Source organism: Stegostoma tigrinum, chromosome 30 (genome assembly GCF_030684315.1).
Source record: "Stegostoma tigrinum isolate sSteTig4 chromosome 30, sSteTig4.hap1, whole genome shotgun sequence".
Classification (NCBI taxonomy): Eukaryota; Metazoa; Chordata; class Chondrichthyes; order Orectolobiformes; family Stegostomatidae; genus Stegostoma; species Stegostoma tigrinum.
In genome coordinates this window covers 32541522-32567023 of record NC_081383.1, presented here as the reverse complement: position 1 = coordinate 32567023, position 25502 = coordinate 32541522, and the positions used below count along the sequence as shown (strand labels likewise).

The window sequence follows — 25502 nt, the reverse complement described above, 5'->3', positions numbered from 1 at the left end:
ATTCATGGGATGATGGTGTCACTGGCTCGGTCAGCATTTATTGCCCAGAGGGCAGATAATAATCAACCAAATGGCTGTGGGTCTGGAGTCAGTGTAAGCTAGACCTGGTAAAGATGATTGTTTTTCTGACAATCGGCAACAGTTTTGTGATTAGAGTCTTAATTCTGCACTTTTAAAAAATTGAATTCAAATGCCAATGTAGTGATTGGACCCAAGGCCAGATGCACCTTATCAACTATGGGATCCTTGATTGGGATTGTTAACCTGGGCCTACTAGGGTGCCCTAACTGACAGATATGAATGGGAGATTCAGAGAGTCTCTTCTTTCTCGGGACTTGCTCTGAGCTGGCTGGTCAGAGCCTGTGTACCGTGTTTATGTAAATAAAAGGTGATTTGGTGACAGGATACTGGGCTCAGTGGAGTTATTTAATCCTCAATCTTCCACGTCCAGATTCAAACCTGAATTCCCAGACATTAAATGGGTCTCTGCCTCAATAGTTTAGCAATGATACCACTAGGCCATCTTCTCTCCATAATTAGTTCTTCATTTGTCATTCTCCTGCAGTTTTCAGGATCTTGTTGTAGTCAAAAAGGCTGCTGTATCCAACAATATAACATGCACTGTACTTCAAAATTAATTCAATGCTTCTTATCTATTGATTGCAAAGTGTTTTGGTATGATATAAGGTTGCAGCAAGGCCCTGATTATTATAAATTCAAGTTCTTTCTTTCTTACTTTTTCAGCATTTGCCGTGTTGTAATTGCAATACTCTTATTGTCACTGCCTGGTCTCATTAAGAAGTTTCCATTCTCCATGTTTCTCTCTAACATGATCTCAGCCTCAACCCGTGAGATCTTATAGTAGCATCTGGAAGAGATCAAGATAAAAAAATAGTTAAAACTTAACAAGATTTAACTAAATGGAAAGTTGTACATGCACAAAGCCTGAGTTATGCAATGATGCTTTCACATCAAATTCTTTAGTCTGATTTTATCATGGAGGTGTTGGTCCTTTCAAACTGAATAGGTAAACCCTGTCATTAAAATATTAATCCGGAAGGTTTCATTCAAATGTTCATGAGATCATAATGCAGGGTGTAGTTTTCAGCAATTAGTGTTTCCAGGTTCCCCCAGTGATTCTGAAATAACCCCTCTATCTCTGAAGCCACGCAAATGTAGAATGTCCCAAGTCTAATCTCTGGATTGTACTAATTAGGTGATCAAATCAGGGTAGCAGTTGGGCTCCCTGGTTGGCTAGAGATGATCAAATTCAACCAGTGCTTCTGATTTTCTTCAGTCCAGTACTGAATACCATGAGAATGGCATTCAGCTAGAATATGATGCTCCCCTTACAACAGAAGAGTTTGTCAATGAAAACTGACCAGTTTGCAGATGCACTGGACAATAAGGCTGTGTGAAGACATCGCCTTCAGCAGAAGGAGTGAAGAAAATAAAAATGAGGGGATGAACATGCATAAGCTTTCCTTTTCCTCTCTTCTCTTTGCTCCTCTTCAATAACTGAAGACATACACCACTCCTCCAACACTTCTACCCCACCTCCCCATCCCCAAACCTTCTTCCCGCATCCCAGCAAGATACCTGGGCTGACTTTCTACATCATCATAACTGTCTCCAGGGTCTGGAGTTGCTGGTCGTGCTGGGAGAGGTGGAGGTGTTGACTTCCTGCGTTGTTTTATCTCTTCCTCAAGTACCTCCTTAAGTCTATGAAACTGTCCAGGGAGGAGGTCCAAGCTGGGGATCTCCAACTACAGAAAGAAAATGTGCAAAGTAGCATTTGAATCAAAACAACCATCTCAGTATATGATAAAGAAACATTGCGGTTACTTGTTTAAAACCTAGCATCTATTTAGTCGTTCAATAAGAAGAACTTGGAGCACCACTTTCCTTTGGCATTGTTCACAGGTATTCCAAAAACTGGAAAAGTATTTACATTACTTACTTTCTAATTGGACTGACCCTTTAAGGTCACCACTCAGGAATTCTTTAGGAACCTCTATAATTATGACTGCTTATAAATTGCTGAGGTTAACTTGAGGACAGTAAATTGCACACTTTCGAAAATACAGTACTCTTTTGAAAGCTGACATGCCTATCTTGAGGACAAAATCTACACAGAAGGAGGGAGAGGGAGAGCTCTCTTTTGTTCTGGCCAAACCAGTCAATTTAAACTTACTTAGAATGAATTCTACCTATCAACTCTGCATTCACTGCCAACAAAGCGTGCCAAAACAGACCAGTCAAAAAGTTGAGACAACAAAGTGTGGAGCTGGATGAACACAGCAGGCCAAGCAGCATCTTAGGAGCACAAAATCTGAATGGTTGTAGGCAACAGACCATCAAAAGGTCCTTTCGGGTCCATTCAATGAGCTACACAATCCTCCCTATTCATCTTCTGTTTGGTCTCAAGTTTCTGCATTGCATAGGTTCTGAATGTTCAGACAATGTTTATTCCACCAGTCATCCAGGCTACAAACGAGAATAAGAGCTGGATTACCTTTGCAACCGTGTGAATAAAACCTTTCCACTGCTCTCGGCTCTCCAAACTATCTGCCTACAGAAGAATGAGAAAAGACAATTATAAAAAGCCATGGGAGTCGAGGTTTGTTTTGTATTTCACCATCCTAATAAAAAGGTCATGGACACCAGTTAAGATCCTCAAATGACAACTGCAGGATTTGTAGCTTTAATAGAAAATTTTCATCAGAAGAGTCTGAGATTGCTTCCATTTGCACAGTGTGGTACTTTAACTACTCTACATGCACACAATGCTGATGGAAGAACAAAATATATAAGCAGAAGGAATTGAATGACTCGCATTTATATATCGCCAAATTACATTGTTCAAAATATCGCCTTGCTCAGAAACATCAAAATGAAGCAATCCATTTTAATAGTAAGGGTATCACTAAGGGTATCAAAGTGAACACAGCAACTATTTTACACAAAGCAAGATCTCACAAAATGAGCAAAAAGCCAAATGAACAGTTGAGAGATAATGGGAACTGCAGATGCTGGAGAATTCCAAGATAATAAAATGTGAGGCTGGATGAACACAGCAGGCCTGTGATGAAGGGTCTAGGCCCGAAACGTGAGCTTTTGTGCTCCTGAGATGCTGCTTGGCCTGCTGTGTTCATCCAGCCTCACATTTTATTATCTTTAAATGAACAGTTGATCTGCTTTTTATTTGTCAGGGTCAATTATAGCTGGTGAAGCAGAGAAACTCAATGCTCCTCCTCAACATCTACCCGGAACAAACAAATAGGGCCTGAGTTTTGGATCTCTTCCAAAAGGACAAGAACAAAAAAGGAAGTAAGAAGACTAGAAAATATTACATTAATGTTGTTTGGCTCTTCCCTGTTGCTTATCTGACAGGCAGCGTGCTGCTGTAAACCATATTTACAATTTCAGTCTGAGAGGATGCTCCTGGTGAACAATTCATACCTTGGGGATTTCTCCTGTGTTGACAGATCTGCCACAGGTGACACACTGACACCTTTCTGGGTGAGGCAAGTCACAGGAATATTAATTGAAATAAGAAATGTTTGCTGGAGATATAAACTACCCAGGGAGAGAATGGCAGAATTCAAGATCAAGAACAAAGTGCTACCTTTAATTTAATATCTCCTTGCTTCAGCTTCAGTATTAAATTGGCTGCTTGCAGGTCCATGTCATCATGGCTGTCCTCATTTACTACAGCTACAAAGTCATCAAGACAGATTCTGTCAATATACTGAAAAAAAATTAAATATGTTTCTCAGAGATTATACAGTACTCAAATGTTATGGTGCATTGACTATGAGTAACAAAGATACAGTATAAATTTAGTGGTGTTCTTGCATCCATAGGAGCTTATAAGATGCAATTTTCTCAGGTTCAACAATCGACTTGGTGAAGCCATGCAAATGAGAAACATTGCTCGTTATGTCCCGTTGAATGGAGACAGGTTCAGACTCACCATTGACATGGCTTCCCAATCACCAACCTGTACTGACTTCCTCCACCTTTAATGGAAGCTTCAGCTCCCAGGAAGGTCTAGCTTTACATCCAACTACAAATTAAACTTCCCACCTGCACACAAACCAGCCACAGAGACTGTGACCGCAATGTCTCTAAGGGAGCAGGCACTTATACAAGCTGCTGGGTCTATTAAGAGGAACTGAGCTATATTGGGCCAAATTGGAACACAGAGTCTTACGGTTGAGCTGCAATGCTTACAGGAACTCAAGGAGTGTAAAGAAGCAGGCTACAGACTTCAATTAATAGATTTCCAGAACATTGATTTTTTTGCTGGATAGACTTTTTACAGACCTGAGCCACAGGAAGCAGTAAAATCAGAAAGTGAAGGGGACCCACCATTCAGAACTTTTTCACTCACTTTGTAGCCCTACTGCAGGATGTGCCACTAAAAACCAGGGAGGCGATGGCCTCGTGGTATTATTGCTGGACTGCTAAACCAGAGACCCAGGTAATGTTCTGGGGACCTGGGTTAAAAATCAAACACCACAAGAGGTGGTGAAACTTGAACTCAACAAAAATTTGGAATTTAGGGTCTAATGATGACCACGAAACTGTTGCTGCTTGTCGGGGAAAACCTACTGATTCACTAATATGCTTTAGGGAAGGAACTCTCTGGCTTACTTGGTTTGGACCACATGTGATTCCTGACCCACATCAATGTGGTTGATTCATAATTGCCTTCTGGGACAAGCAATATATGGTGGCCTGGCCAGCAATGTCCTTGACCCACGAACAAATTTAAAATCAGTTTCCAATGAGCTGGTCAGTGAAGTCCACATCAGTGAGCCACACCAGTGCTTGGGCAGGGTGACAGCAGAAGGGGGAGGATCAACTAGGAACCAGGGTCCATAAGGTAGTCTACTAACACTGGATTAAGAGGTCAAAGGCCTAAATAGCAACAGGGGGAAAGGGGGACTCTAGGTAGGGTGGATAAAGTTCAAAACACCTTGAAATAGTTTCCTGGCTCACCCAACCTCTGCTTCAGGAAGGGGATAGTTTGGAAGTCATGTGACATCAGGAAACTAGATGCTCCTGACTTAAGTCTACCTTACGAGACCCAAAGCCACCATTCCTTTTCAGGTTAAAATGGAGTTGCACAGGATAAAGAGGAGATTTTCCACAACTCAAGCTGCAAAGATTCTTTGAAAGAGGTATCACATTTGCAATCCCCAACAAACAGGCTGTATTACCCAACAGTGTACCACCAAAACAGGCTAAATATAATTGGGACCATTATTACCAAGTAGGAATAACTGTTTCCATTTCACAATGCATTTATTGCAGCACAAACCCTACAGACAAGCTTGTAATATAAATGGTGTGTACATTTTTAAATTTAAAATTGCAGCTGTTAAATAGGCCAATGACAAGATTGCTCAAAAAGTTACCAATCAGAACAATAGCTCCATTGAAAGAAGCAAAGATTTGTTTTCATAATGCTGGCCTAGCAGGTGTAAGCCTTGTCTGAAGCCAAGGTAATATCTATTTATAAATCAACCTGTACGTTCCTCACATACCTGGGCACTTTGCCAATTTTATCATTGGGTAGAATGATTAAAAGAAATATCCCAATCAGATTTAAAGACTTTTCCTCAATCTTGACCTAGGTGCATCTGTGTATTTTTCTTCTGAGGTTACTAATGTATCAGCAGTCTAACAAGGCAGTGCAGAATTATAAAAATAGATTCTGTGACAATTGTATATTTTAATAGACGGCACTGTAGGTTTTTTGGTTGGTTGAGCTGAAAAGTGTTTTTTTTTATTTCCTTCTGGGATATGGACAGCTCTGGGTAGGGCAGCATTTATTGCCCATCCCTAATCACCCAGAGGGCAGCTAAGTGTCAACCACATTGCTGTTGGTCTGGAGATACATGTAGGCCAGACCAGGTAAGGATGGCAGTTTGTTTCCCTAAAGGACATTAGTGAACCAGATGGGTTTTTCCAACAATTGACAGAGGATTCATGGTCATTATCAGAGTGATAAAATTCCAGATTTTTATTGAATTCAAATTTCACCATCAGCTATAGTGGGATTTGAACCTATGTCCCCAGGTCATTTACTGAGTTTCTGAATTAGTGAATCTAGCAATAATACCACTAGGCCATTGCTTCCCCTTGAAAGTCTTGCATGTGTTTCACTGCATGCTTATCTTGGAAGCTTTGCTCCTTAAGATCCAAATAAAAAGATAACTTAAATGTATGATGGCTAGTGGTGACAATTTTTTATACTCCTCATTTTGGCAAATGCAAGGAAGACTTCCTAGCATTTTCAACTTCTCCTGACCCCAACAATCTTAAAAGAATTAAACAATTTGTTTATTCACATTGTATTTTTGAAAAGATACAGGTATCAGTAATCAGAATCACACAGGAACCTACCATTGGATCCCGGCATGTCACTTGGAAATATAGGTAGTTCCCTCTTAGCACAGCCCAGTACTTCTTGTATTTCTGTCAAAAAATAATTGTACGTTAAACAAAGAAACGTATTTCTTTAATGTATTTTCTCTCTTTCATGTCTCTGCTCAACATCTCACAGCTCGATTCCCTACTACCACCACTGTGTGAAACACAGTAGTTCAATTCTTTGGCATCGCCATCGAAGCTGAATGGAACTCTCACTTTGATTTGAATCCAATGCTGGGAACCGTACAAAATAGTTATCCACCACCTCCTTCCTGTCTTCACTGGAAAACTGTTACATCAATCAAGGCTGTCTGTCGAACACAAATCATCAATCCAATTTTCAATCTTCATTTACTGAAGGTGCTGACTCTTCCTGGATGCTGGTTCACAGTTCCCAATTCTCCAGTGCAACGACTAGAGCAGTCATTTCTCAATGCAAGTCCTGGATGCTGGTGCACAGCTCCCATTTCTCCAGTGCAACAACTAGAGCAGTCATTTCTCAATGCAAGTCCTGGCAGTGAGCCTCATTGGGCTATTCAACCACAAATTTGCCAGTTCTATTTCTGTTAAATGAAGATGTGTGTCAAATGGGAATATAGTGAGCAGAGGCCAGAACAGGCCAGCCAAGCCCAACCCAGCCCTTTTCTGATATCTGAATACAACTGTCTTCATGTTTCTTGCCTTAGTCCAAAAGCATCTAAAGATACTTCTGGCATTCAAACCTCTACTCCAATTGCAATCAGCCAACTCAGCCTAGTGATCCACCTTTGGACCTCCGTGAGTCTGTATGGTTCAGTGCTATACATTGTTATCACCGTAGCAACATGCACTTGCTATTCTATAGCTCAAGAAACAGGACAAGGCTCAATTTTCTCATCCAGTTAGCTATTTCAGCATCACCAATAAGCTCTGAGAAGTCTATAAATCTGAATCTGCTTCTCAAAAACCTATAAGAAATATTCAGTTGGATATGGTCAGGCAATCATAGGCTGCTTCATATTGTCGTCATCCCCTCTATTTTTTGTGAGGAGCCATGATATATCGGCAACTCAAAAAGGGAGATGGATTGGGGAAAGGAGGAAATTTCCTTCTCACTAATGTTCAGGTTGTGGGGAAGAGAGAAAAACTTATCATGGTTTATTATATCCCATGGCGTTAGAATTACAGATGTGGTCAACATTAATAGCTAAAACTGATTCAATGTAAGCACCATTTGTGCCCTGGAGTATGTTGAACAGTTGATATGTATCAGCCATGAAATGATCCTAATAAACAACAGATGAATGATTTCTAGAACCTGGAAGAGTAACCAACCATACTTCGGTTTATTGGTAAAGCATTTTTTTCTCATAAATGAATTAACTAAATTTGTATAGTTAAAAATAGTTTATGTTCAGGTAAATTATACAAAATGTATGTAATTGTGTTATTAAATAGTAGTCAACTAGCATCAAAGTATACTGGCATAAGCTATATGCTTTAGCATAGTTTCTATGCAGCAGTGACTGCTGAAAGACAGTAGAGGTCGGGGAGTGGGGAGAAGAGAGATTTAGATCTAAATGCACAGAGAGTACACAAAGTGGAGAATAAAAAAATAAACTCTGGTTTGCAGTCAATGTCAAACTTAATTTCCTGTATATCATCAGCTGCACTTGGCAGCTCAAGAAGAATGATAATTTAATGTATATCTCCGCCAATATCCGATTTGTACCTCTGCTTCTGCTAAACGGAAGATATGCTTTGACCAGAGGCCAGTAACAGTAAGTGGCCGTAGCCTCAGAGGACCATGGTGCTGCTCTCTCATTACACAGGCATGACTGGTGATGGGTTACCCTGAGGATCACTACATCTCAAGTGAGGGGAGATATCAAGAAGGACAGTCCTACACGGTAACCTTCAGCTGGTGTGGGAATTGACCCAACTCTGTTGGCATCACTGCGTTGCAAACTAACTGTACAGCCAACTGAGCCCCAAAGTAAAGTTCCCACACTCCTAGAGGACTGTGGGATTGCTCTCTTATTAGAGAGAGTCAACTGGTGATGGTTTACCCTGAGGTGAGGGTCACAGTTGAGAAGGTGGGGCTTTTTTTTAGTTCAAAAATATACTCTGTTCATAGAAATATCTTAAATATACATAATCACTAAAGCATTATGTATATATAAAGATATTTCTATTAACAAGGTATATTTTTTGGAGTTTGACTATTCAACAAACAAACAAACAAACCCAAGGCAATCCTACTTATGCGGGATTATATTTACCTATATTTGAAGCACCGGGTGTGTGTGTCTGTGTGAGTTTTCTTTGGGTGCTCCAGTTTCCTTCCACAGTCCAAAGATGTGAGGGCTATGTGGATTGGCCATGCTAAATTGCCCTGTAGTGTCCAGGGTTAGGTGGATTAGCCAGGGGAAATGTAGGGTTAGGGGGATATGATGGGTCTAGGTGGGATGCTATTTGGAGGCGTTGAGTGGACGCAATGGGCTGAATGGCCAGCTTTCATGCTGTAGGGATTCTCTTCTATTCTATGGAGATTTATTGGTGGCATTGGACAGAGTTCCTCAGCTGACTGCCAAGGAATTTTGACACCAACTACGATTTTTAAGTCACATCTTGCCCCTCCCTCTCCTGTAACTGGATCCCTTCGCTGATGAGAATTGAAATGAATTATTAGCACCATGGAAACAAGGCTCAGAAAACCAGCCCTGACACTACTATCATCCTCTTCAGGAAAAATTTTACATCTTATTGTCTTGGTAGTTAGAATTTCAGGGTCATTGGTTTACACAGCTGCTAGGATCTTCTGCGATCAGAGCTGGATGAGATATTGAAAATGGATGACTGTATAAGCAAGCCCCTTAAGTTCAATCATCCCAGGGCAGTTCACAGTTTGGGTAACAGGCAAGGGTATGAATTTGCTTTTCTTAAGAAGCTTTTGAAAGTAGCAAGACAGAACAATTAAAGGACAGTATTCCAAAATGTGGGATCAAGAACATCGACTAGTGTCACTTAAAGCAATATAAAATATGCACTGAAAAGTGTACGTGGTAATGTCTATCGAAGTACAGTTTGTGAGTTATGTTTAAAATGAGATGGGATAGAACTGGAGCATTTTCTTTCTTACTTAATTATACTCTCCTTTACATTTTGTAACAATAAACTTTCTCTTGACTTTTTTGGTCATAAGTTAACAGAAATACAGGAATATACAGAAACACGGAAGAAGACAATTCAGCAAATCATGTGTATAACAGCTCTCATAATTAGCAATCCACAATGCCATTCTCCTGCTTTCCGCACAAAGCCCTATACATTAATCCTTTTCAGTTAACAGTCTAATTCCGTCTTAATTGCTTTGATTGAATTTGCATGCCCAACACTCAAGAAGGGAATCCAGACCTAAACCGCGTGATGCATGAAAAAAGATTTTCTTCATGTCCATTTGCTTCCTTTACCAATTACTTTAAATTGTGTCCTCTCGTTCTCAATTTTGTCACAAATAGAAAGAGTGTCACCACTCAAAGTCTGTCTAGATCAATCCCTATGAACTCTCCTCCCAGTTTTTTCTTCTCCAAGAAAAGTTTTCCTGATTTCTCCAATGTAGCTTTGGAACTAAAATTCCTTATCCCTGGAACCACTCTCATAAATATCTTTTCTACTCTCTCAATGCCTTCACATTTGCATAGTGTAATGCCTAGAACTAAACATACTGCTCCAGCTGAGGCCGAACTTGTGTCTTGTACAAGCTCAACACAATGTCCTTGCTAACAAAGCGTGGGGCTGGATGAACACAGCAGGCCAAGCAGCATCTTAGGAGCACAAAAGCTGACGTTTCGGGCCTAAACCTTTCATCAGAAAAGGGGGATGGGGAGAGGATTCTGAAATAAATAGGGAGAGAGGGGGAGGCAGACTGAAGATGGATAGAGGAGAAGATAGGCGGAGAGGAGAGTATGGGTGGGGAGGTAGGGAGGAGATAGGTCAGTCCGGGGAGAACAGACAGGTCAAGGGGGCAGGATGAGGTTAGTAGGTAGGAAATGGAGGTGCGGCTTAAGGTGGGACTACCTCCCCACCCACCACCTATCTTCTCCTCTATCCATCTTCAGTCCACCTCCCCCTCTCTCCCTATTTATTTCAGAATCCTCTCCCCAGCCCCCTTTTCTGATGAAGGGTCTCGGCCCGAAACATCAGCTTTTGTGCTCCTAAGATGCTGCTTGGCCTGCTGTGTTCATCCAGCCCCACACTTTGTTATCTTGGATTCTCCAGCATCTGCAGTTCCCATTATCTTTGATCACAATGTCCTTGCTCTTGTATTCTATGCCCCTATTAATAAAGCCTAGGAAACTATATACCTTATTAACTGTTCTTAACCTGTTGTGCCACCTTCAATGACATATACACCCAGGCCTTCCTGCTCTCACACCATTTTCAGATTTATATTCTTTAACTTGTATGGTCTCGCCATGTTTTTTCTATTGAAATGAATCCCCTGTTTCTTTGCATTGGACTTCATTTGCCACTCGTTCACTCACTGAACTAACTGGTCCATGTTCTTCTGAAATTCTAATCTATCTCCTCACAATTCAGAATGATTCATCTGGTAATATTTGTAAATTTTAAAATTACGCCCTGTACAAAGTCCAGTTCATTAATATATATCAAGAAGAGCAAGGGTTCCATCACTGAGCCTTGCAGAAGTACAAACTCTCCTCAAGCCTGAAAGATGTCCATGAACATCAGAAGATTCTGGAGAAGTACCACAGTATTCTAAAGCTGCTCATGTGGCACCCTTAGTCAGAAAGGGAGGGAGGCAAAAAGCAGGGAACTATAGTCTGTTTAGTCTAGCATCTGTTGCTGAAAAAGTAATGGAATCAATAATTAAGGAAGCAATGGCAGAACATTTGGAAAATCTATTCAAGCAGAGTCATGAAAGGGAAAATAGGTCTGACTAATTTATTAGAGATTTTTTCGAGGAAGTCACAACCGGAATGGGTAGAAGAGAACCATTAGATGTGTTGTATTTGGACTTCCAGACAGCATTCAAGAGGGCACCTCAAAAAAGGTTAAGACATAAGACAAGAGCCCACAGTGTTGGAGGTACTATATTGGCATTAGATACAGAATTGATTCATGGGCAGGAAACAGTGACACAAGTTGGAGAGGTCTTTTTCAGGTTGGCAACTATTATAACGTGGAGGTTGAAACACCCCCTCCCACTCTGACAAGTGAAACCAAAACACTCAGAGAGGTGTGCCTTGCCCTATAACCTGTTAAAATAGACCCCAATCTGTTACAAAGGTGTCATTAAACAAAATAAACCCCTGACACTCACTTTAAAGTAACAATTTATTTAACTAACTCTAACAGTAAACAAATCAGCTAAGCTATTAACAAACTAAATAAACCCCTTTTAACCACTAACTATTCATGAATAAAACAAGATTATAAATGGTATGCTGTTCGAATAAGTACAAATCCCACTTATATACAGTAAAATTTTAAAAATTAGAATTTAGTGTCTCAAAATTACAGTCAGGTGACATCTTTCGGGATGTTCTGTGTTTCCTCCAATGAATTCTTCTTTCGGGAATGTTTTATTGGTGAATCGTTCTGTCAGAAATGCCTTCTCCATTGAATCATTTTCCCAGGAACAATGGTTAGTTTGAGCAGTTGGTACCTTTAAGTTAGAAGGAGCTTATTCTAAGGCCAAGAGAATTCCGTGACAGCCAGTGATTCTGTCTTTCAGAGCTGAGAACTGTTCTCTTGACAGATGGCAGTTGGCTTTCCCAAGATTTTCCAAATGTCCTCATCTTTTATACCCTTTATAACATATCAATTTCTTGCAATAGGATTGGTCATTTGTTGTCAAAACCATCAAATTTAAATTTAATTGGTTTTTGGTATCTAAGCAGCTGGTTTAAATTAATTGGCTAAATTCAAAAACCTGTAGTCTGGGTAAAAATGTTGCTTTGCCTGCAAACAGTACAACCTTTTGATACACATGTTTCAATTCAGGTGTTCTGTGCACCTGCAAACCCACAGACATCTTTTTTGAATCTCTAAGCAAAAGGGACCATGCACTGCTTTCCTCATAGCATGTTACAGACACCAACATTTTACAAACACCAAATTCTGACATCCTGCCTTCCAATCCACAAGTACTCTACCCAACTTCACAACAGCAACCCCTGACCAGTGGCCTTCCACAGTGATCTGTGCTGGGATCACAACTGTTTATAATACATGTTGATGACTTAATGTCATAGAGACACGGAGTGGCACTGCATGGAAATGGGCCCTCCGGTCCAACTCATCCATGCTGACCAGATATTTGAAATTAATTTAGTCCCATTTGCCAGCATTGGGCCCATATCCCTCTAAACCCCTCCAACTCATATACCCATCCAGATGCCTTTTAAACACTGTAATTGGAACAGCCTCCACCACTTCCCCTGGCAGCTCATTCCACACACGCACCACCCTCTGCGTGAAAATGTTTCCCCTTAGGTCCTTTTTTTATCTTTCTCCTCTCAGCGTAAACAGATGCCCTCTAGTTTTGGACTCCACCTCCCTGGGAAGAAGACCTTGGCTATTCACCCTAGCTATGCCCCTCATGATTTTATAAACCTCTAAAAGATTGCCCCTCAGCCTCCAATGCTGCAGGGAAAATAACCCCAATCTATTCAGCCTCTCACTAAAACTCAAACCATCCAGCCCCAGGAACATCCTTGTAAATCTTCTCTGAACCCTCTTAAGTTTCACAACATCCTTCCTATAGCCAGGAGGCCAGAATTGAAAGCAGTATTCCAATAGTGACCCAAACAGTGTACCTGTACAGCTGCAACATGGCCTCCCAACTCCTATACTCAATGCACTGACTAATAAAGGCAAGCATACAAAATTCCTTCTTCACTATCCTGCCTACCTGCGACTCCACTTTCAAGGAACTAAAAATCTGCATTCCATAGTCTCCTTGTTCACCGATACTCCCCAGCACCTTACCATTAAGTGTATAAGTCCTGCCCTGATTTGCCCTTCCAAAATTCAGCACCTCACATTTATCTAAATTAAACTTCATCTGCCACTCCTCGGTCCATTGATCCATCTGATTAAGGTCCCATTGTACTCTGATATAGCTTTCTTGGCTGTCCACTACACCTCCAATTTCGGTGATATCTGAAAACTTACTAACCACACTTCCTATGTTCACATCCAAAGCATTTACATGAATGACAAAAAGCAGTGCCTAGCCCCAGTCCCTGTGGCACGCCTCTGATCAGGAGTCTGCAGTCTGAAAAGCAACTCTCCACCATCACATTCTGTCTCCTACCTTTGAGCCAGGTCTGTGTCCAAATGGCTAGTTCTCCCCATATTTCATGTGTTCTAACTTTGCTAACCAGTCTACCATTCAGAACCTTGTCAAACGCTAAAGTCCACATAGATCATATCTACCACTCTGCCTTCATCAATCCTCTTCATTACTTCTTCAAAAAAACTTAATTATGTTAGTGACACATGACATCCCACACACAAATCCATGTTGTCTATACATAATCAATTCTTGCCTTTCCAAATACATGTTAATCTTGTCCCTCAGGATCCCCTCCAACAAGTTGCCCACCACTGATGTCAGGGTCACTAGTCTATAGTACCTGGCTTGACCTTATCACCATTCTTAAACAGTGGCACCACATCAGCCAACATCCAGTCTTCCCGCTCCTGTGGCTATCAATGGTACGCATATCTCAGCAAGGGGCCCAGCAATCACTTCCTGGCTTCCCACAAAGTTCTAGGGTAAACCTGATCAGGTCTTGGAAGAAGGAAATGAATGTACTATAGACAAATTTGCAGGTAACACAAAAGAAGGTGGAAAGGCAGGTTTTGAGAGCAACACAAACTGTTTACAAAGAGATAGTGATGGGTTAAATAATTGAAAAATTGTTTCCAAATAGAGTATAATGTCATTTTGGAAGGGAGAACAGAAGAACAAAATATTATTTAAGTGGAGAAAAACTGCAGAGAACTGCAACTCGAAAAGAATTGGTGGTGTACACAAAACTCTGCGAGTGAGAACACTAGGCACAACAGGTAATCAGGAAGGCTACTGGAATGTTGGCCTTTATTTCAAGAGAATTGGAGTATAAGAGTGTGGAAGTCTTACTGCAACTACACCAGGTGCTGGTGACACCATATCTGAAGGACTGTGAACAGTTTTGATCCCCTTATTTAAGGAAACATAATCCTTTCATTGGAGATAGTTCAGAGAAGGTTAATTAAGAGGGATTGAGGGATTGTTTTCTGGGCACAGATTAAACAGGTTGGGACTGTTCTCTCTGGAGTTAGAAGAATGAGGGGTGATCTCATTGGAATTTACAGGATTCTTAAAGCGTTTGACAAGGTATACGCTAAAAGGCTGTTTCCCTCATGGGAGAGTTTAACGTCAGACAGAAAGTCTCAGAATAAAGGGGCGCCTATTTAAGATTGAGACAAGGTTGAGACAAGAAGGAATTTCTTCTCTCGGAGGGTTGTTAGTCTTTGGAATTGCTTCCATGGGGACCTATGGAGTAATATCCTCTTGTACTTTTAAGGCTGAGATAAATAGATACTGGTCAGTTGGAGAGTCAAGTGTATCAGGGAAAGGGCAGGAAAGCGGACGTGAGGAATGTCAGATCAGCCATGATCCTATGAAAGGTGGACTGAAAGTTTATAGCCAGTGTCATGGCTGTGGATGCAAACCTTAAAATACTATGGGTATTTGTAACTTGCAATTACAAAAATGACTGGAAATGTAAATTAAGTGACTGTCTGGAGAGAGTGATTGATGGAATAATACACTTCAAGTGTCAAAACAAAAGCTTCAACATGTCTGGACTGTTATCACCTGCAACTACAAAGACAACGAGGAGCTGACAATCCTCTGCTCAAACGCTGGCCATTTCCCTCTGGATCATGTCACAAGCTGGAGACACATTTAGTGCTTTTTTTTTCATTTGAAGAATACACCAAGATAGGGGTTAGAAAACGCATTTTATCTGACTGGAGTATCTTAGTAGGGCTGAAGGCTCTCATGTGTACCAGCCTGGATTGAAATGTTAACGTACATTGAAGGTCATAGTTGAGGAACAATCTCATAGTTACCCCTGCGTTGCAGGTGAAATCTCACTCCATTCTGTGTGCTGAAAACTAGTTAAAAGGGAAAAAAGACAACAAAAGTACACACTCTCACCCCGAACGCTGGAATTCAACTATAGTCAAAAAGAACCAGAACAACAGAATCGCAACCAAACTGCAAACCAAACTCACTATCAAACTGACTGTTCAACTGCCAACACTAATGCTGCTGATAAATTCCACAGAAACAAATGCAATCTACAATTATCAACTCTTCATTAACAATTCAGAGACAGACCTGTATATATTTCGCTTTTACTTCTATTTTGCTGGACTGACCTTATGTCTAATTTGTGTGTATGTATGCTGTGTTACTAATGTTTCTCACTTCCAGTAATTAATAAACTCATTCTTTGCTAATTCAAGGATATTTAGTTAAATTAGCTCCTTTAAACCATAGGATCATATGGGTTTAGGAGAAAGGAATCAGAAGGCAAGGGTTGCTTATCCTTCTGAGCAAGGTGCTAAGGTCTTAGGAAAATCATGAAACTGTATGCAGGGTTTGCCACTTCTTGTCTGACATCAGTCTGTACTATGGTTATGATAATGGAAATGAATTGGCACCAAATAATTAAAAATCCCATGAAATAATTTCACCTAACAATCTATTGTTGACCAATGATTAAAAAGAAATCCCATTAAACTTTGGTGAACAGGGCACAATTAAGGAAAGCCAGCACAGATTTGTTAAGGAAGGATGATATTGATCTTAGTGACAGCAGCTGTGGCTAATATGCTTTTGTCAAGGCTATATTAGGTGACCTTTGCAATGTTGCATGGTAGCATATACAAAGAAAATATCTCATCAGGACAGGCAAGGGCCTGGCTAGCTTCTACCTGTGCTTATTAGAACAAAAAATGATTACTTTAACTCAGCCAGTATGATCCAGCACTGGCTGTCTCCTCATGGTTTAGAAGCAGCTGACTGATACAAAGCAGGCAATTGAGGTTTGGAAGTCAATATTATCCAGGCTTCACATTTATCCCATTCTAGAGATCTCACATTTACTCCATTCCCACCCATCTAATTCACTCCCAAACTAAAATCAGGTTTGATCCAAACGTTACCACACATTTTCTCTATCTCTCTTCATGTAATGTAATAATGGAAATAAAATCTTGCTCGTTTACATGAAAAATCAAAATAAAACTGTTAAACTAGCTACCAACTACATGAAAGCCGAGGCACCAGTAAGGTCTAGAAAGATTGACAAGAACGATACTGAGAACTGAGCAGTTATAAATATGAAGTAATACTAAATAGGCTGGGAATCTACTAGTTAAAGAATAAGAAGGCTGAGGGGCTGTCTAAAAGGGGTTTTAGAGGGACAATGTAGAAGCAAAGATGGTGCCTACATTTCTGGACAAGTCCAGAACTACAGACTATCAATATATGATGGTCACTCATTAATGTAATAAGAAAATATGCAGAAAGTGGTGAGAATATGGACTTTGCAACAAGGAATGGCTGATGTTACCAGCAGTTGAGGAAGCTAGATCGATGTATGAGGGAGAAAGGGAGAGAAGAATATGTAAATAGGTTCAGATTAGCAATGGAATGGATGGAACGCAAATAAAGACGTCAGATAGGCTGAATGACCTGTTTCTTTGCTGTAGGTTCTTCATACTTCGTCATTGTTTGCAGAAGATGTTGCCACACCTATATTACAAAATCTTTGGCCCATTAAGTTTTGTTTCAGATGTTGATCAGGAAATGTCTTCTATCTCTGAGTGAAAATGCAATCCAGACAAGGTGTGGGAGCTCCTCCTGTCCACTGATTTGCAATAAGTATGTTTGACGGATCAGTAAATACCCAATTAAATATACAACCAAGGAAAAATGCTGCCTTTGGTTTAGTCAGAACTAACCATCTCATTCTAAAGCCATAGTGATGGCTGGTTGGAAACTGGATAAAATGTCCCAGTGGCTCAGTAGGGGACACTCTCTTTGTTTGAGAACACTACAGGAGGCTTTACACTGCATTTACCTCATATTGTACCCAACCAAGAGGTGCTTAATAAAACATGATGGAAGAAACTTTACTTTGTATCTTACCAAAACAAGACAGCCAGCAAATGCTTGGCAGTGACACAAGCTTTGATAATGGATTCCATTTCATTCCATTTCCTAGCACCATCATCTCTCAATCAGCAAAGAAAATAGTCCTGGCTTACATTTTTAAATTAAAATAAAAGCGGAAGTTTTGTGACATGTAGTCCTTTTCAAAAGATACATTTCCAAATGGTACAATCACCTCAATACATTTTCCCCTAAAGTTTCACAGATTGTCACAGTGGCTGCAGTTTTCTATAAAGTGGGTGACACAAAGGGATTCCAGTCAAACAAATCAGTTCAGATGAAAGATGCCTGATCTGAAAGGTTATTCCTGTCAGACCTGCTAAGTATTTCCAGCATGTTCTGTTTCTATTGAAGCAAAGCCTTGTGTACAGTCTGTCATTCTAATTGTCACAACAACCCACATGAAGCTGTTATGGCTATTTGATCGCACAATGACAAAAAGAACACACTGCAGGGCAAAAATAGATATCACATTTTACAATGTGACTCGATGATGGAGAATGCTGGAAACACCCCGCAAATCAGACAGCATCTGTGGAGAAAGGAGAAAGGTCTGTGTTTCTAAATCTTTTGAATCTCTGCCATTTGGACAAAAGTTACATGATCTCAAATAGTTTTTTTTTCCTTTACTTTTCTTCGTGGATTCAATCTAGCTTGCTGAGTATCTCCAAAACTTTGTGCTTTTTCATATTTCAGATTTCCAGCATCTGCAGCATTGTACTTTTTACTCGTTGTGTGCCCTAATAAACTGTTTGCCGTAAGCGTTTATTCTTTCTCTTAAAAAAGATACTTGGGATAGATTTTACATTTCTGCAACCAGCTTTGTCATCAGCTGTCAGCATCAACATTCTCAAGTAATACAGCAAGACTGGAAGCAAATTAAAGCTTCCTGTATATTGGTTCGTCAACATTCTTTACATGGTTTGTGGCCAACAATTCTCCCTCAACCAAAATGAAAACAGATCATCTAGTCATTTGAGATAACAAGGTGTAGAGCAGGATGAACACAGCAGGCCAAGCATCATCAGAGGATCAGGAAGGCTGATGTTTCAGGCCTAGACCCTTCTTTTTTCTGAAGAAGGGTCCAGGCCTGAAACGTCAGCGTTCCTGCTCCTCTGATGCTCCTTGGCCTGCTGTGTTCATCCAGCTCTACACCTTGTTATCTCAGATTCCCCAGTATCTGCAGTTCCTGCTATCTCATCTAATCACTTATTGTGTTATTGCTTATGTAATGTTGCTGTACAAAAACTGGATACTGAGTTTCCTGCATTATAGGTGTGACTTTAAAACCACTTCACTGGCAGCAAAATGCTTTAGGACCTCCTGACATTATGAAATGTGCTCTCGAAATACAAATTCTTCTTTTCTTCAATGATATAAGGCAAAGAATCATTAGAAAAACAACAAATTTATGATCAGTATTTGGACGTTCCTTCCAAAGTGTGCAAAATGCTCAAAATGAACTCACAGGTAGAATATTGGCATTAAAATGCCGAGAATCACTTCTGCAACTGTTGGGTGATATGATGGATTACTAAGCTTTCCGAGAATTATGAGCCAGAAAATGCTGAATGTTCATCCCTGTCGATATTTTGTGACCCTCCGGGTCTAACTGAAGGGAAAAATTTTAAAAGCATGAACTGTCAGCGTGACTGACAGCTGACTGCAGTCTTCAAACCATGCCCCCCCAGCTACTAGGCCTTAGACTGAACTTGAGCAGTGATCCAGAATCTGAAACTACGATGCTGAAGGCCAGCTTTTAATCAAAATAAACAAATAACATATTTAAATTTTTAAATAAAACATTTGCCATTTTGCCACAAGACTAAAAGAAAATTGGAGCATTTTGGGGAAAGAGAACAGCAGGGAAGACACAGATGTTACATAAAAATTGACGAAAATTTCCACAGGCTAATAAAAGTCAAACAAAATTTTCAACAATGTCCAATTGCACTGTGTTGGGGTCAAACCATTGCTCTCTTCTTGATTGTTAAGATTAATGTTTTGGGTAAAACTCTCCCTGAACGTCCCATCAATAGATACACCAAATAAGGAAAAGAAAGGTTAAATTAGGAAATAGACTAAGGAATGCTTCCAAACTTAACAGGGTAATTTTTTGACTGAATGAGGATTGAACTCAGGCATTTTAACCTTGTCCTGCCAATCCCCTTTGTCACACAAACAAATAACTGGTACCTTGAAATCAAAATGTTATTGACATGCTAGGAATAGAGTTAGATGTTCAAATTTTAATTACTAAAACAGTGCACCTTCAGCTCAATATTCTTTTTTATGTTATTCAAACAGGTTTACAGTTTGAAAAGACAACGCAATTTGACTTAAACGCTTCCTTATAATTCTCAGGGCACAAGCACCTTGTTTGATACTTACATTCCATCTTCAATGGTACACTCAAAGCTCATGTCAATTCCCAGAAATTCATAAGAATCAAGCCAAACAATAAATCCAAAAGGCAGATCAAAGCACTTCTGTTGCCAATTCATGAAGAGTAGTCAATGAATCCATGGGTCGCTGTGCTGTAGGCACAGACATGAAGTTTGATCTACAGACCTAAAGTTAGCTCATTCTACCATAGAGTCAATGAGTTCTATGCTACAGAAAAAGACTTTTCAACCTATCAAGTCTGGCTGGCCAATAGTAGGCACCAAACTATTCTAAACCCATTTTCCAGCACCCATTTGCATGGCGCAAATGTTCCTATACCTTGGCATCACAAGTGCACATCTAAATACTTCTTAAAATGTTATGAGGGTTTCTACCTCTATTGCACTCACAGGTGATGAGTTCTAGATTCCCACCACTCGCTAGGTGAGAATGTCTTTCCACAAATTCCTGCTAAACCTCCTGCTCTTGCTTTAAATCTATGCCCTCTGGTCACTGATCCCTCCACCAAGAGGAAACGTTCCTTCCTGTCTATCCTATCTATTCCCCTCATAATTTTACATATCTCAATCACGCCCCCCTCAGCCTCCTCTGCTCCAAGGAAAACAATCCCCATCTGTCCAATCTATCTTCAGAACCAAAATTCTCCAGTCCAGGCAACATCCAAGTAAATGTAACTGTAGCCCATTTCTGGATCTACAGGTTGAGTAAGTGAGCCTGGATCACAACCTCTTGAACACTATTGAGCAATTAGTTTTACAAAGATAGAATTTGGTTTGCTAATAGCCTTAATGCATACAAGAAGAGGCACTGACATGGTAGTGGAGTGCTGACAAGTGCCAGGCAACAACTGCAACTCTTACATGCCAGATGATGAATATCTCTAACAAGAAGAGGCTACAATACCCAATCCTTTACTTCACTAGCGCCATCAACAATATTCTGAGATCACGAATAACCAAAAATTTACAAAGACGAGCTAGATCAACATGGAGCTATCTTAAAGCCTTGCCACTGTGTGTGAGGAGGTGATAGATTACTTAATACTCAACTGGATCAGTACTGCAATAAAAAACCTCAAGACATTCAATGCATAGGCTCAAATGTCTACCTTACCAGTAGCACTGCTTTTACATTCTGTACCCACCCCTAAACTATCACCACACCACTGCTACAGAGCATCACTTTCTACAGGAATCACTACGGCAGCACCGTATTTACTTTCTCTGCCATTACAAAGGACGAAAGCAGCATGTTCTTGGGAACAGCTTTACTTTCTAGGTCCCCTTCAAATCCATTCTGACATTGGAACAGCTTATGATTTCTCCATCACTGGGTCAAAATTGTGACATATCTTTTCTTTTCTTTCTGCTTAGTGGTAATCAGGGGGATGGCAATGAAGAGGGGGGTTATAGCCTTACATGTCAAGGGGAGGATGGAAGGACAAGCTTTTTCTTATCAGAGATGTTATTGTGTTGGAGTTACAATATGCTGCTTTTATCTGCCAATTGTCAGCCCTTGCTTGGATGTTACCCAGGTCGTAGCTTGATGCAGAATGCTTTATTAACAGAGAAATAGTGAATGGAACTGATCACTATGGAATCATCAGCAAACAGGTACACTCATGACTTTATGATAGAACGATGAAGCAGCTGAATATGGTTAGCCTGAGGATGGTCCTGAAGAATTCCTAGAGTGATGCCCTGTGCATGTGATGACTTGGGCGCCAGAGCTAGCTAGTCATGAACAAGCTACTCCAGCACAGGTATATCATTGTTATCTACCCAAGGGATGGCATGGTGGCACAGTGGCTAGAACTGCTGTCTCACAGCACCGGGTACCCTGGGTTCAATTCTAGCCTGTAGGTGTGGAGTTTGCACATTCTCTGAGTTTCCTCCAGGTGCCCCAGTTTCCTCCCACAATCCATGATGTGCAGGTTAGGAGGATTGGCCGTGGGAAATGCAGTGTTACACGTATAGGGTAAGGTGTTGATTTGAGTGGGATGCTCTTCAGATGGTCAGTGTAGATTGAATGGGCCATAGGTCTGCTCCCAAACTGTAGGGATTCTATAATAAGTGGAAGATTGCCCAGATTTGCCCTATCCCCATAAATTTTACTTAGTCATTTAGTGCCTCTCACTTTTCTCCCATTCATCAGCAAAAGGATAAAAGGAGTCAGAAATGCTGTCTTTAAAGAAATTATTAATAATCCAGAATATGAAAATGGTCTATTTCATTTTCTTTTGGGATCTTATTGACTTCTGAAACATAATTACACTTGGCAATGTTGGTCAATGCCTGGGTAATGTTTGCTAACATAAACTAATAGTTTCCTGTCACCTTCGCTTTTTTTAAATCCAACATTAAGCTGGTAGATCAGCAGCAAGTGTTTGAACAGCAATTGCACGATAAAAAATAATCAGAAGGTCTTCCAGGATCACAAAAAAACCTGCCACAGGAAACATGTTATTTCTTGAACTAAGTAGAATCGAACAGCCTTGCAAGAAACTGTAAGCCAGGCACAGAAAGGCAAATTAAACCAGGCAAGGGTGAAGTGAAAAAGGCAAATAGGGTTTCAGGTGAGACAGAGGTGTAGAGTCAGTTTGACATAAATGACCAGAGACATAACGTAAAAAACAAAAACTGAGAATGAGGGAATTTGTGACAGGAAGGGTTTATAAGAACATATGTGCTTGTGATTACTAGTAGAATTAGCAACAAGTTAACGTGACTGGGAATTTTGTGGCAACGATGAATTATGTTGATATATCAGAAACATGCCTGCATGTAAAAGGTGGAAATAAATACAATTAGAAGTACAGACTGTGTAAAAAAATGAGACAAATGAAATCCTGTTGCAATTTTTCTTTCCTGTCAGTTTCTACATTTATGTGGCTTCAATTCCATCTGCTGTCATTCTGTTCAGTTACAAAGCTCCATACAACTAACTGTAGAATTTAACTGTCTCTCATAATCCAATCACCATATCTAGTTTTGGCAAATGTGATCACCTTGCATCAAGTTTATATACCCAAGTCCATTCTATAAAATAGCAATGATCATATTCCTAGTAGGATTGAGCCTCAGGGTACACATTCAATACTTGTACATCACTCTGACATTAACACCTTAACATCTAAGCGAAATTGTTCATTCTGAAGATTTACACCACAGAGAAGGTCAACTTGTTTTTCCCTCACAGATATCCCTGGTACACCATTAATTTTATTTACCAATTGTCTTCTCACATGGTGAATGATGTTAGTATGGCTAATGATGATGCAGAAATCTTAATAGATTGATTGCTTCAATGCATCCAAACAATATATAATCAGCAAGGAGTAAAGTTTGTTGGATGTTGATCAACATCACCCAGGAAACAAAACATCAGCCAGAGGAGGAAATGATCTTGAATAAAAACAAAATACTGCAAATGCTGGAAATCTAACACAAATGCTAAGAATGCTGGTGAAATTCCGTAGGTCTGGATGTGGAGAGAGGAAGAGTTAACGTTTTGAGTTCTGTATGACTCTTCTGCTGAACAGACCTGCTGAGATTCTCCAGCATTTTCTGTTTGTTTGATGCATTGATTTTGTCACACTAAATCTTAAAGACCGCATCAGTTCTATTTGTCAAATCGGGGCGAGGTGTTCAAAAATTGGAAACAGCACCAAAAAAAAATGAAAATTAATATTTACGGACCTAAATTATGAGAAGCATCTAGTGCAACTTTTTAATTTTGAAAGGAGACATTTGAAAGGCAATCTTTCGAGGTCAACAGATTCTAGGTTTAAGAAAGATTAGTCTTGCATGTTACTTTAAACTACACAGGATCAAACACTCGTTTTTGGGACAGATCTCAGAACTTCTCGTTAAAAATGACCCTGATATGGAACGTGGAGTATAGAGCAGGCAGCAGTCCTGGATTCAGTGAAGTACCTGAAGGTTTATTGGATTTCCCCGCAGTGACGAGGGGGTATTTGTTGGGACTTTCCCCGGTGAGACTTATTGATCGTTCTGGACTGTCAATGAAGCAAAGTCCAGTTCGCAACATGAACTTCGATCTCCAACTGGATTAACTGCGGGTCTGTTCATGCATGGATTCCCCTCCAGTGGAATTGCCAGACGCAAATCCCTTTCGCAGCTCAACTGTAAATAACTCAAGCAGAATAATTTAAACTAGCTGTCGCCTGCGTGAGCGAAATGTGCCATCCCTCAACATATAATCCCGGACATTCCATGTGGCAGAAAAGAACTAGCTGCCACATACTTGTGACTCGCTGTTCCCAAAAGCAATCAAGTGAATGAATATTGCAATACTCTCTTAAAGCATTTGTCAACATTTCCAAATAAAGACATAATTTACGACATTAATGAATTATTAAAACGGTTCGTTCGGAAATACAGTTACCTTGTTTTTAGATTCTAGTTTCTCTAAATAACCCTCGAAGTATCCAGGGTTGACAAAAGTTCTGTGCCGTGTTGGTCTTGGGGATGACATTGCAGCGGGACTGGTGCAGGAGAACTAACTGGCTCAGAGACAGCAGACTGAGTGAGTTATGCCCAGTTGCTGGAAGTGTCTAAGTTGTGGAATGTTTCAGTGACTTATACCTGAGCAATGTTGGACAGGTCTATTCCCGCCCTCTCCTCGCAATTGATTGCACCAGGGAGATTTGACAGGCTGCAGAGGTCCCAAGGATTGGTTCCCATTAATGCCCATCAAAAAGATTTTGTAACCCTAATGAGGAAACATGATATGCTGAATTTATCTCAGAGAATACTTATGCTGCGTCCACGTATACATGTTTTGAATGTTTGTAGCTTTTGAAGTAAAATGAAAATGATACGAATTCCAAAGAGCCTTTCCGAAGGAATTTGCAGGACCAAGCGTCAGTAGCAGCAACCTTTGTTCGTAGTTCTATCTCCTTAGTTCCGGTCTTGTCCAAGATATCCCTGGGTCCTCTTGCTGTCCTGTACAGAGTCCTCTAAAGAAAGGTGTATATTTATACAGAGCCGAGCCTTCCTCAACCACTGTACCCTTTAAAACAGTTTACAGTCAATTAAGTGCTTTGATTTGATTTGACTCGATTCGTTTTATTTATTGTCACGTGTATTTTGTTACAAAATATGGCGAAAGGTTTACAAAAAGTGTCTGGCGCCAGTTCAAAATCCAGAAAAATAAACCAAAGCATGGAATCTAAAAGAAGAAAAATGAAGATATTAAGAAAAAGTGGTCAACTTTATAGCCTGAAATAGTAGGAATTGCCGATGCTGGGGAATCTGAGGTAATGAGGTGTAAAGCTGGATGAACACAGCAGGCCAAGCAGCATCAGAGGAGCAGGAAGGCTGATGTTTTGAGTCAGGACTCTCCAGAACCCTCCTTTTCTGAAGAAGGGTCCAGACCCGAAACA

General features: G+C 40.3%; 1 protein-coding gene across 5 annotated transcripts in view; it reads right to left on the bottom strand.

Moving 5' to 3' along the window:
- Positions 1 to 24688, bottom strand: part of LOC125465699 (signal-transducing adaptor protein 1-like) — a 95600-nt gene extending 70912 nt beyond the window's left edge. For 4 of the 5 annotated variants that reach the window (XM_059638475.1, XM_059638472.1, XM_059638473.1 and 1 more), the window contains exons 1-6: positions 24503 to 24688; positions 6418 to 6489; positions 3629 to 3751; positions 2516 to 2572; positions 1600 to 1766; positions 737 to 868 (exon numbers count right to left, since the gene is read on the bottom strand). In XM_059638475.1, the coding sequence (XP_059494458.1) occupies positions 737 to 868; positions 1600 to 1766; positions 2516 to 2572; positions 3629 to 3751; positions 6418 to 6489; positions 24503 to 24592 (641 nt within the window). In that variant the 5' untranslated portion in view covers positions 24593 to 24688. The remainder of the gene's footprint in view (positions 1 to 736; positions 869 to 1599; positions 1767 to 2515; positions 2573 to 3628; positions 3752 to 6417; positions 6490 to 24502) is intronic. The other variant, XM_059638476.1, reaches the window with a different exon arrangement.
- Between the last annotated feature and the right edge of the window lie 814 nt (positions 24689 to 25502).